This window comes from Carlito syrichta, unplaced genomic scaffold, assembly GCF_000164805.1.
Source record: "Carlito syrichta isolate Samal-C Ts95f unplaced genomic scaffold, Tarsius_syrichta-2.0.1 Scaffold308791, whole genome shotgun sequence".
Taxonomy (NCBI): Eukaryota; Metazoa; Chordata; class Mammalia; order Primates; family Tarsiidae; genus Carlito; species Carlito syrichta.
Genome location: NW_007252887.1, coordinates 251,556 through 274,761, shown reverse-complemented (window position 1 = coordinate 274,761; position 23,206 = coordinate 251,556). Strand labels below are relative to the sequence as shown.

Sequence of the window (23,206 nt, the reverse complement as noted above, 5' to 3'; positions counted from 1 at the left end):
CTCACTCTGTCGCCCAGGTTGGAGTGCAGTGGCATGTTCATGGCCACTGCAGCCTCAACCTGCTGGGCTCAGGTGATCCTTCCACCTCAGTCCTCCATGGAGCTGGAACTACAGGCATGCACCACCACATCTGGCTAATTTGTTTTTTATTTATTGTAGAGATGAGGTCTTGCAAAATTGTCCACTGGTCTTGAACTCCTGTACTCAGGCAATCCTCTCACCTCCACCTCCCAAAGTGCTGGGATTTCAGGCATGAACCACCGCATCCAGTGTAAACTTTTCAAATAATTGGTAACACTAGTAAATTACAGGATAGGAAATATACTCACCTGTACAAGACAGCTCGATCTACACCAAAAGCTCCTACAATTAAGTCTGAAGACAGAGGGGAAAAACTAGTTAATAGCAATAATAATTGATAAAATGTATAGCAATCTATAAAATTTCCAATACACATAAAAAGATTTAAGTATATTCTCAAAACTATTCATTGAGAGCTTATAAAGTATCATCGACAAGGCTAAAATTTATGAAAACTGCAAATAAGCTGTCATCAGTGGCAAATGCTCATCATAAACCAGGTTTTCATGCAGGGAGATATAAATCTTTTTCATGAATATTTAGAAAAAAATACAACAATAATAAGCAAGTAGATCTTCTAAACATACATACTCCCAGAGGAAAAAGCTTTACAAATGCCTGTGGATTTTACAATCCACCCCCCATTTCTCTTGTCTCAAAACAAGGCAAAACAAAACAAAAAGCACATTACATACTGGTTAGAAAAACAGACATTAAGTCAGCAAGAACAGAATGTACTAGTTTATATGCCACTGGCTCAACTGGTTTACAATTCAAAACAATAAAATCAGAGCCCTATCTCACAGCTAAGTTTGAGGAAGTCCTTTCTAAGCAGAAAAGCACATGAGAAAACATACAAACAGGTAGATTGGATTAGTTATAAATTTTTAAGCTTCTTTATGCCCAAAATGCAAATGTCACAAACTGGAAAATATATACAAGAGTTAAGGAGTTAATATTTTCAATTTGAAGGCGCTGTACACGTAAATAAATAAATAAATGAAAATTTTTAAAATGCCCCAATAGAAAAGAATAAAAAAAGACATAAAAGGAAATTCATAAAAGTAAACACATGTATATAAATAAAAATACTTACCTTTACTAATAATCAAAAACTATTAATTAAGAGAAATGACATTGCCCACCTGTTATAGTTAAAAGTTATTTTAAAACAGGCACAAGTGTGGGAAAATGATCACTCATTTGCGGCTAGTGGGTGCTCAAAAAAGGAAACAAAAACTTTCTCATGGAGGGAATGAAATTGCAATTTGACAATTTTTATCAACAGCCTTAAAAAAAAGTGCATATCCTTGACATTTTAATTCTAGAATTTTGTCCTAAGGACACAATGAGAGGTGTGCACCAGCATGATACACAAAGATATAAACACCCCAAAATAAGGTAAAATATGATACAGCTATTTGCTAAAATGGAAAACACAATATTCACGTTTTAGAAGAATAATAAAACAGCTAAATGCTCCTGATACTTTAAGTCCATAAAATATACCATGAACTGTACTTAAAGCATGATTCCATTTTTTAAAAATGTATGTGAATGCATAGAAAAAAATGAAAAGAAATGCTTTGTTGTATTTGCTAAAAGTTCTATAATAAATATATTGTACTTATAACAAAAAACTCTGAAATCATGTTAACTTATAGATAGCAATCAACTTCATGTCTTACTTCTGAAGCATTTCAACATGCCTGTATACTAACCTCATGCTAACTGTTTCAACAACAAAGATTATCCAAATTTTCTGCATTATTTTTCATTTAAAAAAAAGATCCATTTTTATCCTGGATCCATTTTAATACTCCAAAGTGTGTAAGAATCAGAAGAAGATCTTGCTTGCTATCCTGGATCAACCCAGGGGACAACCTTGGGCAAAAGAACTTCTTCAGTCTCTTTTCACATCCAAAAAATTATATAATAATGAGCTAACCTAGCTTACATTCCCCATAAGCCTTATTGTGAGAATAAAATAAAATAATGCATATTTTTTAAAATCACAATTAGTCAAGTCCATAAAAATGTAGGTCACTAAAAACAAACAAAAAAGATGGCTAACATTTTCAAAAAACTTGGAATGAGCATTAAGCTTTTATGTATAGCTTCAACAAATATTTTCCCCTGACATTTTAGACTTTCGGACAATAAAACAAATTCAGGCCAGGTGTGGTGGCTCACTCCTGTAATCCCAGCATTTTGCTAGGCTAACGCAGGAGGACTGCTTGAGGTCAGGAATTTGAGACCACCCTGGGCAACATAGCAAGACCTTATCTCTACAAAAATTAAATTAAAAAGTAGTCGGATGTGGTGGCGTGTGCCTGTAGTCCCAGCTACTTGGAAGCTGAAGCAGGAGGATTACTTGAGACCAGGAATTAGAGGCTATAACGAGCTGTGATTGTGCCACTGTACTCCAGCCTGGTCCACAGAGTGAGATCCTGTCTCAAAAAAAAAAAGAAACACCCAAAAAAAAACTCCCCCATAAAATAAAAGAAAATAAAACAAAACACTTCTGGGTATGTGTTTCATACTGTATACTCTCAGAAAATAGAGTTGTCTTGTCTTTATATCCCCTTCAGTGATGAGAACAATGCCCCGAATACAGTAAATGCTTGATCGGTGCTTGAAATACCGAATTGAAATAATGTATAATTTAAATCAAAAGAGCAGTAACTAATATTGTTTGCTCTCAGTACTGAAAGATCTAAGAGCTCCACGTATTGAGAGGAAAGCACCTGGATATCCATTTTTGTCTATGTCTGTGGCTCCTTTCATGGAATAGCCAAAACTTGGTGGCATGCTTCGAGCAGCCCACTGTCCTTCAAGGACCTGCGAGGGCGCCACATTCAAGCCTGATGATCTTCCATTGAAGATATACACGATTCCTTTCTTATCTTCACCCCCATATGGGGCAGCAATGGCAATATCTGTGGGGTAGAGGGAGGGAGGGAAGGAAAGGGGAATGAGGGAAGTAAGAAGGAGAAGGGGAAGAAGGGGGAAGGAAGAAGAGGGAAGAGATAAAGAGAAGAAAGTCATAGCACTTGCAATCACCTATATGTGGAGGTCTTTAATATCTACAGAACCTATTTATCGTGATAAATATTAATTCAAAGTTCAGTGGGGTATAAGCAACAATTTAACTAAAGGAAGTTGGAGCAAAACTGTGTAGAAGTGACAGTAACTTAGAGCTAGATATTCCGGCTCTAAATCTTGGACAAATAATTTATGCTTTCTGGACCTCAAATGCTTCAACTTTAATATTGGGGAGTTGTGAATGGGCGGAGGGAAAATCAAAAGATTCATCTATAGTTCATTTTAGCTCTTAAAATTCTAGTCAATTACTTATGCATGGTTTTTGTTTTTTTTCCTGAACAGAGGTCAACCCAGCTCAGAAATTTCAAAGTTATGACCTTCATCCTGCTCTTGCTCAATTTATACTGAAATAACATACATGAATAATGTTTTAAATTCTTGCCAAAAAAATCCTCAAACCCCAAATGACCTTTTCTCACTCTAAAACACATTACCAATATGTCTATTTCTCTCACCCCATTGCTACTACCCTAGACAAGCCAGTGCCATCCTCTGCCCAAACTTCGGAAGCAGTTTCTTGGGTGGCCTCCCACTTCCACTTCTGCCCCTCTAAATTTTTCTCTTCAAAACAGCCAAACCTTCACCATGTCATGTCATACCCACCACCTGCTTAAAATCCTTCAGTCATTTCCCAAAGCATTCAGAATAAGCTCTAAAACCCTACCTGGTCTGTCCACTGCCTACCTTACAAATCTCATTCCTCTCTCAATTGCACCCTGACCTTCTTACCCTCATTCATTCTTCCCAGCAATCTTGGCCTTTTTTTTCTGTTTCTTAAACACCAAGCTAGCTCCTAACGCTGGGCTCATACTTGCTGCCCTAAGTTCTCTCTGCCCTAAGAGGTTTTGCTCCAGGGCTTTTCAGCTTTGCTCCTTCCATCTGTCCAAATCAATATGTCATCCTGTCAGAGAATGCTTCTCGGCCACCCAGACAGTACTGCGCTCATCCTTAGTTCCTACTCTGTCTGTCACAATCTGTGTCTAGGTACTTTCTATCGTATTACCTTGACTTTTTTTTTAACTCACATTATTATCACTCTCTGGATGTCCCCACTGTTTACTATGGCTCTCCAGACGAACCTAAGCTTCATGAGAGCAAGGGCATGTCTGTGTTGCCTATAACCGCCTCTAGGTACTAGCCATACCAAATAGTTAAATTTCCTTAATGTACTCACACTGTCTTATGCCCCCTCAACAACACCTTCCTTGAGACACCAAAGATACCTTGATCATTCATCCTTATATGAGACCATTTTGCCATTAAATGAATGTAATGCATGAAAAATAGCACCATTAAATGAATTTATGAAAAATAGCACCAAAGTGTTTGGCTTAAGGCGAGTGGAAGCTAGTACTGGAGACATGATAGGAACTCAATTGGTGATTAATTCAGTGCTTCTGTATTTGAACATTTAAATATTCACATCTACATGCCCAGAAGGCACTGAAATGGGATTTGTAGGAAATACTTAAGATTTATTTTCCTATTTATTTATCTTTCTCTAAATGGATAAAAACAGCCTTTCAAATTCGTCTGCCCATTCCGTTGGGTTGGCAGGTCCTAAGTTGGAAGAAAACACTGTGATGACTACAAACACTGTGATGCTCAAACACTGTGATGACCACATTGCAGCGCTGACTTGTTTGTATACAGGGAGTGCCAAAAAATGTATATATACTTTAAGTATGACATTCGCTCAAAAGATGGTATTAATCAAATGAATGCTAGCATCAGCATGCGACAGGCAGGAGAGTCAAAGAAAATGGCAGAAGCATGATGGAGCAAATGTCATATTACACACTGCTACCAAAATTTAATTCAACTTCTAAAAGTAATACGTAGATAACATCTTTTAAAATGTGTATATTTTTTGGTAACCCCTGTATATATTGCTCCATTGGCTTCTGAGTTCTTTCAGGACATGAGTGGGATCTAATCTCACCTCTTATTTTCAGCACCTAGAATAGCGCTCAGCCTGCTGTAAATGCAACTAAGAATTTTTTATTCTTAAAAATAAGTATGTAAATTATGTAAAAGGGTCCCTCTTTTGTCCTTTTTTAAGTTTTAAAAGATAAGCATAACTTCTAAATTGGCATACCTTTACATATATAACTTACATAATTAAATATATCATAGATATGATAAATATATATAACTTACATAAATACAGCTCAAATAATTTTCCACTATTATCATCCACATTCCACTATTTGAGACAATAATACCCAAGGACAAATCTTGGGAGACCATAATCATCTTCTATGGTGTCTCTATATAAAAGTAAAACCTCTTGATGAAATCTTTGTTAAGCTTTAATTTTTTAAAGTGGTTGTTGTATATATTTGTTGGGTTGACTGATAACACGTTTTAACGAAAATACATTAAGTCCCCTACACATGAACCTCCAAGTTGCAAACTTTCAAAGATGCGAACTTAGATTTGCATGTCCAATAACATAAATTAGTTCACATATCTGGCATACATTGGCACATGCATGCTTTTGTGTACTTTACTGTACAATATTGTATAGAGTGCAGCAGTACAGTATCTTTCTTTCAAGCCCCGAATGTCTGGAAGCAAATGTAAAAGCAGTGGTGCTGTAGCTGGTACTGCAAAGAAGCACCAAGCAAGAACAATGGAAACAAAAATGAAAATAATTGAGCAAGTGGAGCGAGATGAGAGGATGGTAGATGCCACTCTACCATCTTCTGTTCAACATGAATCTTTCAATATGAATCATTCGACCATCAGTCGGATTCTAAAAAACAAGGACAAGATCATAAAACATGTGACACCTGCTGTGCTGATGATGTCAACAACAATATCGAAGACGCATGGATAAGTGATGGAGGAGATGGAGAAACTTCTCAGGGTATGAATGCAGGATCAGAATCAGTGTCAAATCCACTCGGCTTAATATAGATTCCAGAAAAAGCAAAAAGCCTTTGTGAAAACTTGAAGAAGAAACATGGAAAAGCATCAGAGGGCACATATTTCTGTGTGTGTGTGTGGTCCCTCCACCCCCCAGGTGCATCTTTTAATGCCAGTCATGGCTGGCTTCATCGGTTCAAGGGTAGAGCCAACCTTTACAATGTAAAACTAAGTAGCGAGGTGGCAAGTGTGGATACAACAGATGCCCAGGAATTTCCTAAAATGCTTTGAGAAATCATTGATGAAGGTGATTATTTACCCAAGCAGGTTTTTAATGTGAATGAAACAGGACTGTACTGGAAGAGGACACTAGACAGAAGAGCTAGAAACTGTACTATCAGTGTCAGGCATGAGTGAACTTGCAGTTTGCCCTTCGTCTCCTATTGCTGTTGTTCCTCAGTTCTACTTTCTCCTACCTCCTCTCCCTCCTGTAGTCAGTAACTCCTCTTGCCTGTTTACTCGATGCCAGCCCCTTTATGCCAGCTGTTGTACCGTACCATATTACCGTATTACTCTACTTTTCAAGGTACTGTACTGTAAGATTAAAAATGTTTTCTTTTTTGTTTTTTTATGTATTACTTGTTTGGAAAGTACTATAAACCTATTACAGTATATTACTATACAGCCAATTGTGTTAGTTGGGTACCTAAACTAACTTTGTTGGACTTATGAACAAATTGGACTTACCAATGCACTCGTGGAATGGAACTTGTTCATATGTAGGAGACTTACTGTACAGAAAGTAGGACAAGATGTTGGCTAACTCATGACATGAGAAAACCTTCTTTAAAGTAGCTGGACTATCCTCAGATAAGGTGACAGCAAACACATGCTGGCATTCCCCAGAATACCTGGGAAACAGAGACTCTACTGGATAGCAAAGAAGTCATCAACTTTATTCCAGGTGGAACCGCACACTTGGCCCTGTATTTTCTAGGCAGTAGTTGTTACCAATGAGTAAAAATTTGGTCTATACTATTCTTTTCATGTTTTATTATGAATTTTGCACCATAGCTCAATTGGATTTATGCTAAGTTCTCTACTTTAGGAAGCAAAATGTATCTGTAAAAGGTTGTTCCCTAACACTGAAACTTCCAGGACTAATCTTGGAGATGACATTTCTAGTGCATGACAAAGATCTGCCTACAAGGCAAATAACGTGTCCCTTTTCACTACTATTTGAGACATATAAGTTTTTATTTTCTTCTTAATACATAACTTTTCTTTAACTTTAAGAGGACATATGCCTTTTATATTGGCGATTACACAAACAAACCAACTGTTCAACTCTCCATCGTGAACTCTACAGAACTCTTAGAGTTCACGATGGAGAGTTGAACAGTTGGTTTGCTTGTATACTGATTATGTATTGATTCTAGACAGAATTGAATACTTGACAAAATAATTGAGTGTTTTTTTAAAAAAACTTTGTAATTTTTAATTTATATTTCGTGTTTCTGAAGCGAGTTCTACAATACAAGCCAATTTCGCTTTTTAAAGGTATCAACAGCCATTGAAATGGGACTATTATACAACAATGGGTATATCTTTTATGCATTCTCATGAAGGAAGGAGATATAACCTCCCTGAGAACATGGCAGACAGTCATACAAAGTGATGGCTTTAAAAACATTAATGGCCAGTCATACCTTCAAGGTACGCATGAGTATGTAAGAGGTGTGCATTAGTCAGCACTGCCTTGACAATGTGTCTGGGAGCAGTTCTATATTTGCAGCTGAATGGACAGCAGGGGGCACTGCTGCTAAGCAGGTCCCAGAGACTCACGACATCCCCAGCTAGCAATGGGCTCCATGGAAACGAAGGTTCCCTTCAAAAATGAACAGTTCTGACACTCTCCTTTGAGGCTGCATGAATAATAACTCGCAAAAGTCCATTTCTGAAAACTCTGCTCTGATGTTTAATAAGAAAAAGCAAGCTGTCTTTAAACTTGATGTGTCACTCTCTGACACTCAATCCACCTTTCCGGGCAGGTTTGCTTCTGTGATCTTTGACAGGTGGGGTTGCAGGACTTCTCCAGGGGGTTACAGACCAACTGTGATCTTACCATTGAAGCCGTCCTGGTCCAGATCTCCTAGAGGAGCTATGGCACTGCCAAAACGTGCAAAGACCTCAAACCCGTTCAGCTTTGTTGTTTGGAAGTCCCCTGAAGCTCTCTGCAGAGACACCGAGACCTGCCCCACCTCTTGGAGTTTGCCATCGGAGCCACGATCCATGAAGAGAGGTGCTCCAATAAACACATCTGCATAACTGGAAGAACAACATCTTTTCACCAAAGCAAGATCAAATGCCATCTATCGGTAGACACCTTCTTTCTTATTAAAACTCAGTTTCCCTCTTTCTCTCTCTCTCTTATAGCCACACAGAAGCACAAAATGGTAACAATAGCAGTCATTTCACATTCAAACCTTCCTATAACTCTCCTATGTAACTATGAGTAATTCATCAAATTACTTTATCTTCTCATGTTATAAAAATTATTGAGGCTGAGTGAGGTGACTCACACCTGTAATCCCAACACTTTGGAAAGCCAAGATGAGAGGATCACTTGAGCCCAGGAGCTTGAGACCCAGTCTGGACACATAGTCAGACCTCATCTCTACAAAAAAAATTATTTGGGCATGGTGGTGCATGCCTGTAGTACCAGCTACTTGGGAGGCTGAGGTGGAAGGATTGCCTGAGCCCAGAAAGTCAAGGCTGAGGTGAACTGTGATGGTGTAACTGCATCTCAGTCCAGGTGACAGAGTGAGACCTTGATTCAAATTTAGGGAAAAAAAAAAAAGGCCAGGCTCAGCCTGTAATCCCAGCACTCTGGGAGACCAATGTGAGTGACTGCCTGTGCCCACAAGTTCAAGACCAGCCCCGGCAACTTGATGAGACCTTGTCTCTACGATAGATACAAAAAAAATTGGCCAGGCTTGGTAGCGTGTGCCTGTAATTCCAACTACTTGGAAGGTTGAGGCAGAAGGATCACCAGAGCCAGCAGGTCGACACCGGAGTGGACATGAGTGGACACTGCACTACAGCCTGGGCGACAGAGTGAGACTCCAACTCAAAAATGAATAAATAAATAAATTTAAGTTAAAAAAAAAAAACTATTGAAAAAAATATGAGAAACACAGGTTCATAATTAAGGTTGCTTCAAACTGCCTCCTTAAACAGAAAGATTGGCAGGAAGGAGACAGGGAAACAGAAGAAAAATGTTTAGTTTTAGGAAAGTGTTAATAAACATGAAAGGAAAACTGGTCTGGAAACATTTTTTTTAAACTTACTCATCTCCATTAATGTCAGTGGCAGCTACAGAAAATCCGAAATATGCAGCCATCTGGATAACAAGAGGAAAATGAAATGTTTGTATTTAATCCAACTAGTTTAGACAATTAACATTTGTGGTATATGTACCAAACAGAAAGTTACTTTTTCCTGGCATGTGGTGCTTCAACCTAAATGTCTTCTCTTTTGTTTATTCTACCAACACAGTGACAATCAGGTAATGAAGTTTGTTTATTTTCCTAAATTATGGACAAAAATATCCCACGCATATCATTTCAGTATGTTCAACATGTGACACTTAAGTCCAAGTACGATCACTTCTCCTTCCCAGCCTGCCCCATTATCCCCCTTTCTCTACCATCCTCGAAACACCAGACGCAGGCACGCTAACAGAAAGACAGATGTTTCAACAGAATTCAACAAGTTAGATATGGATGTCTATGCAGTGAGGATAATAGATAATAATTATTAATAATAGATAACAATAACATTGGCTGTATGTGAAACTATGACTACTCTTAAGAAATCACTCTTTGGAAAGATATAAAAAGGAGTTCATTTGTGTCTCACACCTCAATTGATTTCTTGCCAGACAATTTCCCTTTGGACTTACACATAATTTGGATTCATTATGAACTTATCATGCATAGGGAGAAGGAACGCCCTCTCCTGACCAGAGGAGACCATTGGCCATCACAGATAGAGCAGCCCTGATGGAAATAAACGTGAAAAGGGAAAATTCTAAAAAGAGCCCAACATGCAAAACAAAACTTAAAGAATTGACAAGTTAAATATAAATGAAGGTGAAGAATGAGTCAACAAGCCAATAAAGGAAAGTTAGCAGTGTTCCCAACATTTGATGAGGTCAGATATTAAGAGGGAATGATAGGGGAAATTCCTACATTATCTATTTTGAATTGATATAGTATAATTGAGAAAATAAGGCCAGGCTCAGTGGCTCATGCTTGAAATTCCAGCACTTTGGGAGGTCAAGGCGAGAGGATGGCTTAGGCCCAGGAGTTCAGGACCAGCCTAGAAAACACAGCAAGATCTCATTTCTACAACAACAACAAAAAATTAAAATTAAAATACTAGCCAGGCATGGTGGTGGTGCCTGCGGTAATCCCACCTACTCGGTGGAAGGCTAATGTGGGAGCACTGCTTGAGCCCAGGAGTTTGAAGCTTCAGTGATCTGTGATCATGCCACTGTACTTCAGCCTGGGCAACAGAGTGAGACCCTAACTCAAAAAGAAAAGAAAAAAGGTTTGTCCCGTATTCAATGACAGGATTGGAGCTGTGTAACAAAGTGTACTGTGTCTGGTGTACCATGTTGACTCACTGCCTAGGATGTAACAATAATATTTGTGGGCCTTAGTCTCCCACAAACGTGTAACAAAAGGATGGCGTCTACTGAGACAAGTTTTTTCCTGGGCATGATAACTGAAATACCTTTATCTGATTGTTACAACTACCCCAAAATAAGTTGTTAGCATCCCTAGTTTTATAAACAAGGAATCAGATTTACAGTGGTAAATACCTTGTCCAATGCAATAACAGGCCAAGCTCGGAGAGCCCAGGTCTGTCCTTATCCAAAACCCATGGTTCCAGCCCCTTTCTCAAAGCTGAGGAGGATTAAAGCAAGCATGGCTGACTACATGCAGCAGGACCAGAGACATACAGGGACTTCGGACAGGAGGAGCTGCTGGAGCTGAAGCACAAAGGGTGCACCACCCTGCAGCAACCTTACCCGCCTGGCAACTCCAGGTCACTCTGCCTTGTGCATCAAACCCCCTGTCACACAAATGAGAGGTTTCTGGGGACAGCGAGTCTAGTCACTCATTTGCCCATCCTCTCTCAAAGCCCAGAAATCTCAACCAAACAAAAAGTGGGCTTGAACCTCAGGTCTGCAAGCTATCAGAAGGCATTTTTTCTCCACCTACTGTTTAACTTTTTCTTTATCGTTACCAACTGATTATTCAATTCTCCGAAACACACAATATGGAATATTATAAAATGCCTATATTTGTAGAGAATATCTAGTACTTTAAAGAACTAACTTTTAACCTAAGAATGCTCAATTTTATGTCTCACCAATGAAGTTTGCTTGTAATATCTGTAACACACACACCTGTGCCATGCTTTATTTTGTAACTAATAAAATTAAAAGGTATAGATCATTCCTTAAAAGAGAATTTAATGTCATCAGAAAAAAAGAAAATTTTTATGGTTTTGCATGTGTGGGATTTGATTTTGTATTTCCAATTAAACAACAAAGCAAACAAAAACAAGCTATAATATACAATTACAAAAGCCTGTGCTTATATAAATTAGTTTTTTAAAAAGGCAAAAACGTTTAAAGTCTATTTTATATTTAGAATAATGAATAATATGGAATCATTAAACCATTTTGATACTGCCAAGAAAAGTGTTAAGACATTAGGAAAATGCTAATAAAATATTCAGTGAAGAAAGCAAGACATAAAAGGCAGAGTCAACTAGTTTTTGTTTATACACTCAAGTCCACAGATACAAAAGAGAAAGAAACGCACCAAAATAATAATAGTTTGATGAATTATCTGAGTATAACATAATTGACTATTACACTTTCTTTTATTTCCTGAAATTTTCTCCAATGATTATAAACTGCTTTAAAAGCCTACCTGCTCACCAGTAAAATTGTATAAGGAGGACATGTTCTTCCCATCATAAATATAAACCTGTGCAGAAAAACAAAAGTATAAGAGATACAGTAAAAATAGAGGATAACTCAGAGATTTTTAAAAACATCTTTTAATTTTCTTACCATTCCCAAAGTCCTTGCTGCTCTTGGAACTCCTGAAACAAAGTCTGGAAAAAAAAATAGCTAAATTCTTAATTATTCATTTTTAAGACCAAGACTGAAAAATGCAGAAGGAAGTGGCTATGTCAGAAAGCTTTAAGTTTTGCTTTGTTACTAAAGTAGAAAACAAAAAATAGATGTATAAAAATTGGCACTCCCTAATAAATAACCCCAGCATTTTTTAAACTACAAAATCAAAATTTACAAAATATAGGAAGATTCTTGAGGACTTTCAAATACATCAAATAAACTCTCAAGTTATTTGTACTCTTGTGAAACAAGAATAGATAAGATAAAATGACTTAAAAATGAAGCAACACTACATTTACAGTAATGAAAAATAACAGCACAAACTGAAATAGGGCCAAGGCAGCTGGGGGACAGAAACAGGATCAAAATCGAGTAAAGTCTTTGACTCCTCAAGTGAGCTCTGAAGGAGGACAGATGGACAAGGGGAGGATGGGATAAAAACCTTCTAGACAGAGCCCTCAAGGTAACAAATTAGGCCTAAAGAGAGAAGACACTAAGTAGTCCAAGAGGACTGAATTGCTGAGGGCAGGAGGAAGTTGCTAAAGAAATCACTCTCAGGGGTAGGGGTAGGAAAGGTGGAGCAGGGAGAGACCAAGGCCGACTCCAACCACCGCTGACCACAGTGTCTCAACTTCAACAGCCACTAGAGGAAGGTAAGCGCAGACCAAAACTGGACTCCCTCAACATGTTGACATTGCCCTCATTTCTTCTGTTGTTTTCCACAGCAATGCTTTCAAATTGCTGAAACATTTCAATGCCATGTTTCAAATGCTTAATCTGATTTTTTTAAAGGGGTGATATATAGCTCAAGTGCATCATACCGTCTACGCCATCACCATTGAAATCTCCAACAGCCACTGAGTAACCTAAACAAGGAACCAAAGGAGAGACACCATCAGGGCACAGGATCTCACCTGCAGCATACCTGTTGGGTAAGCTTTCCTTGAAGATATTTTCAAGGAGCTCCTTTAATTATACAATATTTTGTCTTCTAGGGGTAACAGATTCATACGTGTATGAAAAATAAATTTTAAAACAATCAAGTTAAATACTCCAATAGGATAACTCTATTTGAAAAATAAAGATTAACTTTACAGAGAGGTCTGTTAGAAACAGGGCAAAAATGCCAGGAATGGTAGCTCAAGCCTATAATCCCAGTACTTTGGGAGGCCGAGGTGAGAGGATTGCCTGAGCTCAGGAGTTCAAGACCAGCCTGTGCTACTTGGTAAGACTTAGTCTCTAAAATAAATTAAAAAATAAGCTGGACGTGGTAGCATGTGCCTGTAGTTCCAGCTACTTGGAAGGCTGAGGCGAAGGACCGCCTGAGCCCGGCAGGTGGAGGCTGCAATGGCCGTGAGCATTTCAGCCTGGGCAACAGAGTGAGACTATGACTCAAAAAAAAAAAAAAAAAAAACGGCAAATTTACAAGTCATCAAAAAGGAGCAACATCAAGTACTCTTTCTGTCATGTATGATTTGTTTTGATAGGAGGAAAATTTAAAGAAAGAGAATGTTAAATCCTAAAGAACATAACTGTAGCCGGGCTTGGTGGCTCAGCCTGTAGTCCCAGCACTTTGGGAGGCTGAGGTGAGTGGATTGCCTGAGCCCGCGGGTTCGAGATCTGCCTGGGCAACTTGGCAAGACCTCATCTCTACAATAAATTAAAAATTAGCCGGACGTGGTAGCGCACACCTATAGTTCCAGCTACTTGGAAGGCTGAGGCGGAAAGATCGCCAGAGCCCAGCAGGTTGAGGTTGCGGTGGCTGGGAGCAGCCACTGCAACCCAGTCTGGGCGACAAAGTGAGACTCCAACTCAAAAAACAAACAAAAAGAAACATAACTGTAGCTTAACATAATAAATGTCAAGAGTCAAAACTGCCTGGGTTTGAATCTCAGAGCAGTAAGTTACAATTGAGTGACTTTGAAAGCAAGTTATTCTGTCTCTCTGTACCTCAGTGTTCTCATCTACAAAATGGCAATAAGAGAATACTTTTATAGACCTGTGAGGATTAAATGAGCAAATACAGATAATGCCCAGAACATAGACAGCATAGCTTGAACGTTAGTTATTATTATTATCACTGAAAAAAATCACTGTTCCATTTCAATTGCTGAAATGTAATATAACCTAAGCACTCAACAACAATTTGAAATTGTGCATTCCTTATGTTTTTAAAAAAAGCTTAGGCCAGGTGACTCGTGCCTGTAACTCCAATACTTTAGGAGGCTGAAGCAGGAGGATCACTTGAGGCCAGAAGTTAAAGACCAGCCGAGGCAGCATAGCAAGACTTTATCTTTACAAAAAATCAGAAACATCAGTCAGGCGTAGCAGCTTGTGCCTGTAGTCCCAGCTACTCGGGAGACTAAGGCAGAAGGATTGCCTGAGACCAGGAGGTCAAGTCAGCAGTGAGCCATGATTGTGCCACTGCACTTCAGCCTGGGTAACAAAGTGAGACCCCCAAACTCAAAAAAAAATTTATATATTTATATTTATTTATACACACACACATACACACACACACACAGAGGGTGCCAAAAAAAGTATACATATTTTAAGAAAGAAAAATACTATATTAAAGTTGTAATATCAATAAGATGAATATAAGTCATGCTTTACCTCTACAATTACAAGAGGTGCTCAAAGTGGTTACCATCTGTTTCCAGACAACAAACATCTCTTAAAACGTGCACACATTTTTTGGCACCCCCAGTATATATACATAGATTAATCTATTTCACATAAATTATTTTTCTACTTAAAATAACATGTGCAAATACAGGACAAACAACACAACTCCATAAAATGAGTCTATATTTTGATTTTACCTACCCAAGTAGCTGTCATCAAAAATAGCTTGTGCAGTCCGGGTTGCTAATTGGTTATTATACTCGATGCTGTAAACATTGGGCTCATATTTAGATATGATTTCTGCCACTTGATCCGAAATAAGTTGACCTAAAAATATACATATATCTATAAGATGAATAATCTTCCAATGGGAACTTTGTGCTACAAACAACAGATGGTGCCTGCATGAAAGAAAATAGTATTAGATCTTAGTATTTCCAATTATTATTCTTAAATAATTCTCCTTGATAATGCTAAATCTGAAATTTAATATTTTTAACTTATAGTTTTTCAATCTAAGCCAGTACTTAAAATTAGTCTCTGCTAATAAAAATTTAAGAATACACAATCTGTCTTAACTCACTAAAAATCAATGTTAAATCAGTAGAATAACAAAATCAAAGGCTATGTCCCAGTCAAATCCATTGAAACTTGAAAATTTTACTGAAACAATTAAATACTGTTACCTTATAATCAGAATAATTGGTTTAATTGGTTTTTTAAAACTAGTTATTTGGACACCTTTATGAAAAATGAGTGGCTAAATTCACAATCTTAAGTTATTAGGGAGACAAAAAATCTAAATGACTACACAAAAAATCAGACTGCCCTCCCCCATCAAGAAAGGATAGCTGATTTATCAAATGGAACAAAATCTCCTCTCATTTCTGCTGTTTTAGAAAGAAATTTGTAAAAGCTAAAGTTTTCAGTCCTGTTCCAATCTGTCCAGTCACATAGGTGGAATCTATAGGGCAGAAAGACTTTGTGTCTGGGTCACTATTTTATCTTCTGTGCCTAAACAATGCCGAAAACATAAGAGAAATTCAGTAAATATTTCTTAAACCAAAGAACACAGGAAAATTCATCATCTCTTTGAATAAAACAATATAATTTTCTCCAATCTTACAGAGACAATTCTGAGCTCTCTAGAAAAATTCATTCTGATGTACTTACTTTCCAGGGTGAAACCTGCTGATGTTAATCATTAATAAATGACGTTTATCTTATAAAAACAAAATATTCTCTGCCAATTCACTGTAATTTAATTCTGTAATTTAATTACAGAATGTAGACCACTTACAATAAAACTCCAATAAATACCAATAGTCCATATCTGTTCTAACTTATAATAAATAGGAATGCACACAAACACTGTATAATGCCCCAAGTATTAAAAGAACACATCACTTAAATATGTTCACAGCTGTGTTTCATAAAAATATGGAGTGAACCAGCATTCCTCACTGAAAATCACAAACTCGAGCTTCCTTGATAGTTCTGGTTCTCAGGCATGTCTATCAGATACTTCCTTTCCCTCTACTCAATGACATAATTGGCAATAAAGAAGAAAAATAAGTCCATGTTTTTATATCTGACTAGTAAGTATTAATATCTCTATTTTTTCATGTGTTGTTTTGGATTGCTATTTTTGCCTTAAACAGCAAATTTTAATTTTTTCTAAATCATCTCATTTCCCAATAGATACATAATTCATAGAAATTCAGATTTTTCAGTTTTAGTATATCTCACATTCTGGTCCCTGTCTTTGACACCTGATTTTTCTCTTTTCCTTGTGCCCTCCTTCGCCTTGCCTTTCAGTTTTCCTCTTATTCCTATTTTTCATTCCTTCTTATTCTCCTTCCACCCTATTTGCCTCCAGAAACCTCTTTCTTTAGCTTCCCTTTCTATAAAGCAAAAACAAGCATGGGTTTTCCTATGAAGAAGTAAGTATAGAAAGTGTAGTGTAGAATAAAAAAGTTAGAAAGTATAGTGTAGAATAAAAAAGTTCGGAGTTAAAAAGTACTTTCAAGTCAATATAGTCATAGGTTTTCCAATCCTTACAAATACTGACAATGTTGGAATGTCAGAATGTTAATAAACAAGAGTTCACCTTGTGTCACCTTTTAGCAGAAACTAAATGTAAATATATTAATGAAATAAATACTTGGTTAACTGTAATGATAAATAAAACAAAGCAACTAAACTGCTTTCATTACCTGTTTTCAGACTGTCAACAATAATAATCTGTTAAACATTTGTTCAAAAGGCAATTTATGAGACCTACTAGGACCACTGAAGAATAGAGTATTGTTTCTTGATATAAATGCCAGCTTACTTATGTTTTTTAAAAAACTTCAAAGTCCCCAGACTCTTAAAGAGATCATTCTCAATGTTAGTGATCAATGAGAAAAAAAATCATTTAAACATTCTAATGAACAACTTCAAAATACTTTTAAAACCTTGAGCTTTCAGAATGCCATAATTTGCTTCTCTACATTCCCTAATCATGGCCTCCAGAGAATAAACATGGAGAAGTACATGTTTCACACACTAAAAATAAACTATTTAAAACTATTTTTTATATTTACTTTAAAAACATTCAGTTTATTTTCTATTAGAAACATGTACATATTTAATATATACTATATTCTTTTTAAAAAATTGTGTAACAGAGTGTTTACTGTATTTTCAATTCCTTTCTTTAATTTGAAAAATTATTTGAAATAATTTGAAAAATGTTGGACAGGCCTCGTGGCTCAATCCTGTAGTCCCAGCAACTCAAGAGGCTGGGGCAGGAGAATCCCTTGAACCCAGGAGGTTGAGGCTGTGTTAAGCCATAATCATGCTACTGCTCTTCAGCCTGGGAGGCAGTGAGACCCAACTCAAAAAAAAAACAAAAGTTAAAAGAATTTGAAAAATGTCATAGATATATGATAAGCCAGGTGAATCAGAGACACACAGTGTCGGGTAATTTTAAAAATACTAACCTACCTTGCCAATAAAAGCTACCAGGACCACCAAGAAGTACTCTGTCAGCCTAGATGGAATCAAATAAAAAGATATTTTCTTAAAAACAAGTAGCTTTGGAAACAAATTAATGCAAAAACATAAAAGATATATAGGTATACACTATGTTTATTTATATATGAAAGATATATACACACACATATATCAAAGCAATGTCAAATTTACCTAACTCAGTTTCAGTAGTTTTAATTTTACTTTTTCTAAAATAAAATTTAAATAAAAAGTTACATTCATTTAATATATGAAAATGTAAAAACATTTTTTTTTCTGTGTACCTGGACTGCTTCACTAATTTGGAATGAAGTACTAACGCAAAGTATACGTTATAAATTTTAAAAGGTCATTTCTTAATTTGGTATATTAGATTGGTGACTCTTTAACGCAAATTTGCTTTCTAATAATCATTGAAGATTTTTCTTTCAGAGGAAAACTTTTAGTATCTTGCAGATTTAAACAGGAGTAAAGTTAGAGAACACAATTTTCAGGGCATATAAATATATATATATATTTCACTTTAGCATTTCCTACACATGTAACAAACTGAAAGTATCTAATTCAAGGTATTTTGTGTTTGAACACAATATTTTGGAAATTTCTTCTTGCTAAAGTTAAGAGAAAAATTCTTTCCCTCTAAATGTACATATAATCTTCTCAAGCTTTCAACACTATCCTCCCTTGGCTATGTAAAAGACATTTCTAAATTGCTTAAAAGGACACCCTTTCTCGGAAATGAGTTTAAGAAAATGAACAGTCTATTTAACAATGATTTTCATAGTATGAGATTATGGCTGGAATTAAAGTTGTATAGTCATAGGTTCAGAAAACATGGACACTTTAAAAAGCACCTACTTAGAAATTCATCATGCAAATTTAAACCTAATACTTATTAATGTACTTTATCCTTCTTTGACTTCTTTAACTTTGGAATTACAAGTAATGTCATATAAAATTGAGTATATTAAAATCAATTACATACTAAGGAGAGTTAACTATAATTATCAATACCTAGTCTAGAAAAAACAAAATAAAAATGAAGATAGAATACAAATTTTTAAAAATATGAAAACATTTTATTAGTTCTTCTACATCACATGATTTTCAGTTGTTTTTATAAATTGTAGGCACTCCTCTTTGCTCACATTTCTAAAGAAGTAATCTTTCTAAGGAAGTTCTAATTTTAAGCAAACAATATATTTTTGAGACTTTTCTAGAAGGAATCGATCATCTCACTTTGATATTCAAAATGCTCACATACCATACCCAAAATAAATATAAACACACAAAAGAAAAGTATATAAAGAAAAGTACTAAAGAAAATTTACCTTTCCAAATATAAATGAAATTCTTATTTAAAAAAAAAAAAACAGACAAAAACAATCAACTCTGAAGAGCATATCAATATAGTTAAAAATGCAGAGCCCGCATTTGGGATTTCTTACAATTATTAAATCGCTTCAGCTTCACTTGTGCCCATAAGCACGTAAAGATGGTGGACACTAACATGTCTCAGCTTTTACGTAACTAAAATCTAATGTAATAAAGCTCCCATCAATAGCACTTGTGAAAAATGAATTTCAGCTGAAAATAGAACATTGTAATAGTCTATAAATTCATACAACTGGAAATTTTACTATGAAATTATAATAGTTACTTATTATACTATACTATTATACTATAATAGTTACTGAGGAGATTCTCTACTTTCCTCCATCCCCAGTGTGATGTCTCCCTATTTCAAATAAGCAATGTTTACTAGGGGGGGAATAATATAAGACAAAGAATGTTTAAATGAATGGGTTGTTTTATTAGCTATTTTCATTAAACAGGAAAAAGCCTAAAAGAAGCTGAAGTATTGATCAGTTTATTTTTAACCATAGTTTAGCAGATCTGAATCTCATTCAGTCTTAAATGAGAACTTACTTTAGTAAAATCAATGCTGAATCCTCCTTGACAAAATCCCTGTCCATCAGCATCAATATTTTCTAAAATAAAAAGATTGGAAATATACACAAACCCAAAAGCAAACAAAGAACACAAAACAAAACATGAAAAAAATCTGATATCATGATAATCATAAGATAATGTACTAGTTTCTGGGAGTGTTGTTCACTCAGGTACTTAGTTATTATCACATTCTAAAAAAGCAAGTATGTACATTATCAGCACATTTCCTCAGAGATGGAAGCCATATTAGGTACCTGGACCAGTCACCAAAGAACAGAAAGATCAATTAAAATGGTAGATTTCAAACCTTTTTTTTTTTTTAACCACAACCTACAAGATTACAGTTTATATACATTCACAACCCAACATACATTGTGTGTGTGTAAAACATACAATGTATGTAAACAAAATTTTACAAAACAATAATTTTACTATTATATACAATATACTCTGATAGTTTCTATTTTATTTCATTTTATTAAAAAAAAAACTGGTTGTGATCCACTATACTGATTTCAGAAAACACCAATGAGTTGTGACCTGCAAGTTAAAAATTCCAATTGAAATACCACTTTCTCCCTATTACCTTAAGGTTGCTAAGTCTTCCTAAGACCTTTGTTACTATGAATAACATTCATAATACATACATATCCTATACATACATTTTATAGTCAACAACAAAAATGAAAAACTACAAACAACGTAGTTTAGGATTTTAGGAAATAGCAAGGCCAGAACACAATGTTCTCTGAAGAGTAAAACTATCCTCACAACACACTAGTAGTGGGGTCTAATTAAAGAAAACATCTTTAAACATGACACTTTCAAGTATTTCCCAACCACAGTAGACTCAATAGTTTTGCTCTTTTGTAGTTACCCCTTTTTTGGAGTTCTCACAAGTCTGAACAATTATCCAATTAATTTAATTGAACTTCACTCATGAGCAATACTGTACCTAGAATAGAGGAAAGGAGGAGTCTGAACATCCCCCTTGTTTTATTTTGAGGATAGAAAGGAATAGTAGAAACACTACCCCTCAGTTATCAAACAATTCTTGTAGCCACTGATACAAATATATAAAAAGTTATACTATGACTCTAATTAATACCCAAATACAGGAACCAAAAATTTCTATTTTTAGTCATAAGAACAAACTTTCAAGAATTTTGTCAAATAATCCAATAAAAAATGTTGAACTTACTTTTAAAACCTGGAAAACACCCCAAGATTACACACAACTCAATTTAAAATTTTTCATTTTTTTTAGAAAAAGCTTCAAGAGGGTAATGCCACACCAATGTGGGAGTGGGAAAAAGTGGAGCTGGGGATTCTGGTATCTAGTGAATCATACAAAAGAATTCTGCTCTAACCTCAAGTCAGCCATTTATTTCCTTTATTCAAGTTGTATCTGAGTAACTATTTCAGGCTATTTATAAAGACATCTTTTTTTTATTGCCACACTGTACAATTATCTGCTTATTTTAGTTTCCCAGAACATTGAGCTAAAATACTTGATTATCCCCTAAAATTTTCCAAACAGGTACATATTAAACTGAGTGTCTCTGCCAGTTGAAAGATTTTCACGTTAAATATTACCTATTTCAGTGAAGACTTGGGTACTTATTTCTACAGATGATTAATACATCTCCTATTTGTTAACTCTGACAGTGGTATTACAAATAATAATCTAATTAATTCTGACAGTAAGATCGGCTAATGCTTATTGTGCTCTTAGTGTGAGCCAGGTACTGTGCTAAAGCATTTAACATGGCATTATCTCTTAAAATTTTGACAGCAATCTTATGAAAGATACTATTATTATTCACAATTAGCACAGATGAGGAAACAGATATTTTAAGGAAATTAAGTAAATTGACCATGGCCAACCAGCTAGGAAATAAGAGGATATGAACCTAAACTCAGGTATGTCTATATCATTACACTGCAGTATCTCAAATCAACAATGGAAATACAATTCCCAACAATGTATATTTAATGAAAAGGGGGAAGAAAAAGCCAAATAGAAATTACAACTAAGAAAATCTATGTTCAAATAACATTATCAGAAAGCAGAGAGAAGTAACAACAGTTGGTCTGAGCATGGAGCTGAAAGACCATTTATGTCATATGATTTGTGGCTCAGGCACTTTTAAAACAGAACAGCTGGCCTACTGCATAATACCAAGAGTGGTCATAGTTGCAGTTACGAAAGGCCAAAAGTAAATGTAATCAGTAATAAGGTAAGTTGGTGACAGACAGTGAAGTACCTTGTCCTGGGTGTCCATAGAGATCATGTTAAACACAAATCCAAACAAACAAACCAAAAACACACACAAAAAGACAAAAAACACCTATAACCTCCTCTCACAAACTACCACTATCAAGGTAAGCAAACTTAGCAGTGTAGCTCTACAAAACTGGCATTACCATGCAAAATCAATTATTGGTTTGCATAATTTACTGAAGTATTAAAAAATACAAAATACTAAATTTGTATCTCAGGTTTTTTGTGTGAATTAGCGTTTCACCAATAAAGAAACAAAAGCCCAAGAGTGGTTAAGTGAATTTACCACCACTATAAGTAGACTGTCATCAGGATATGAGAATATATCAGGTTCTCAGACTCCACTTCTGAGTTTTCTTCTCCTTGTAATTTGAGCCTATGGGTAGCTTAATACTTCCAAGGTTGAATCAAAAAGCATGTACAATAATCAAGGGCTGCTGAAAGCCACGTCTATCAGGGAGAAAGGCAAGCACTTTGTTTTTTTGTCTTTTTGAGGTAGCTCTTTGAGCTTTCCATAAAAAACTTATTTAGATCAGAATTCAGCAAATTTTTTATGTAGAGGGCCAAAGTAAATATTTTAAGCTTACTGTGGACAGCCCACATAGTGTGGAAACTATTCAACTCTCACAACTCAACTTTCTCATTATAGGTAACATATAAGCGAATGAATGTGCCAGTATTCCAATAAAACTTTATTTACAAAAACAGGTCCTCAAGCTACAGTTTACTGACCTGACTTGGACATTAAATACCTTAGAAAATATGGCCTAAAATGACTTTGTAATTTCTGTGCCTGAACCAAATAAATAAAAGCAATATGTGACATATACACAAAGGATCATCATTAGGATGCACGTTTTCTAGGGATTTCCACGTACTCTTACACATCAGGGATTATCTAAACCTATATTCATAAAAGCAAGATATATTATTTGTAGAAAAGCTATGCTAATACAGAAGCAGATGAAATGGAAAGCATTTTCTACTGTTAGTAATGCAGGGAAAAGTTGTCTTTGGAATAGACAGACCTGTGTTCAAATTCTCAT

General features: G+C 35.8%; 1 protein-coding gene across 1 annotated transcript in view; it reads right to left on the bottom strand.

Annotated features, from left to right (window-relative positions):
• Positions 1–23,206, bottom strand: part of ITGAV (integrin subunit alpha V) — a 99,116-nt gene that overhangs the window by 30,762 nt on the left and 45,148 nt on the right. The window contains exons 6-15 of the mRNA XM_021716354.1: positions 19,853–19,914; positions 17,897–17,942; positions 15,107–15,232; positions 13,099–13,143; positions 12,212–12,255; positions 12,069–12,125; positions 9,408–9,460; positions 8,183–8,385; positions 2,829–3,020; positions 330–375 (exon numbers count right to left, since the gene is read on the bottom strand). Of these exons, the coding sequence (XP_021572029.1) occupies positions 330–375; positions 2,829–3,020; positions 8,183–8,385; positions 9,408–9,460; positions 12,069–12,125; positions 12,212–12,255; positions 13,099–13,143; positions 15,107–15,232; positions 17,897–17,942; positions 19,853–19,914 (874 nt within the window). The remainder of the gene's footprint in view (positions 1–329; positions 376–2,828; positions 3,021–8,182; positions 8,386–9,407; positions 9,461–12,068; positions 12,126–12,211; positions 12,256–13,098; positions 13,144–15,106; positions 15,233–17,896; positions 17,943–19,852; positions 19,915–23,206) is intronic.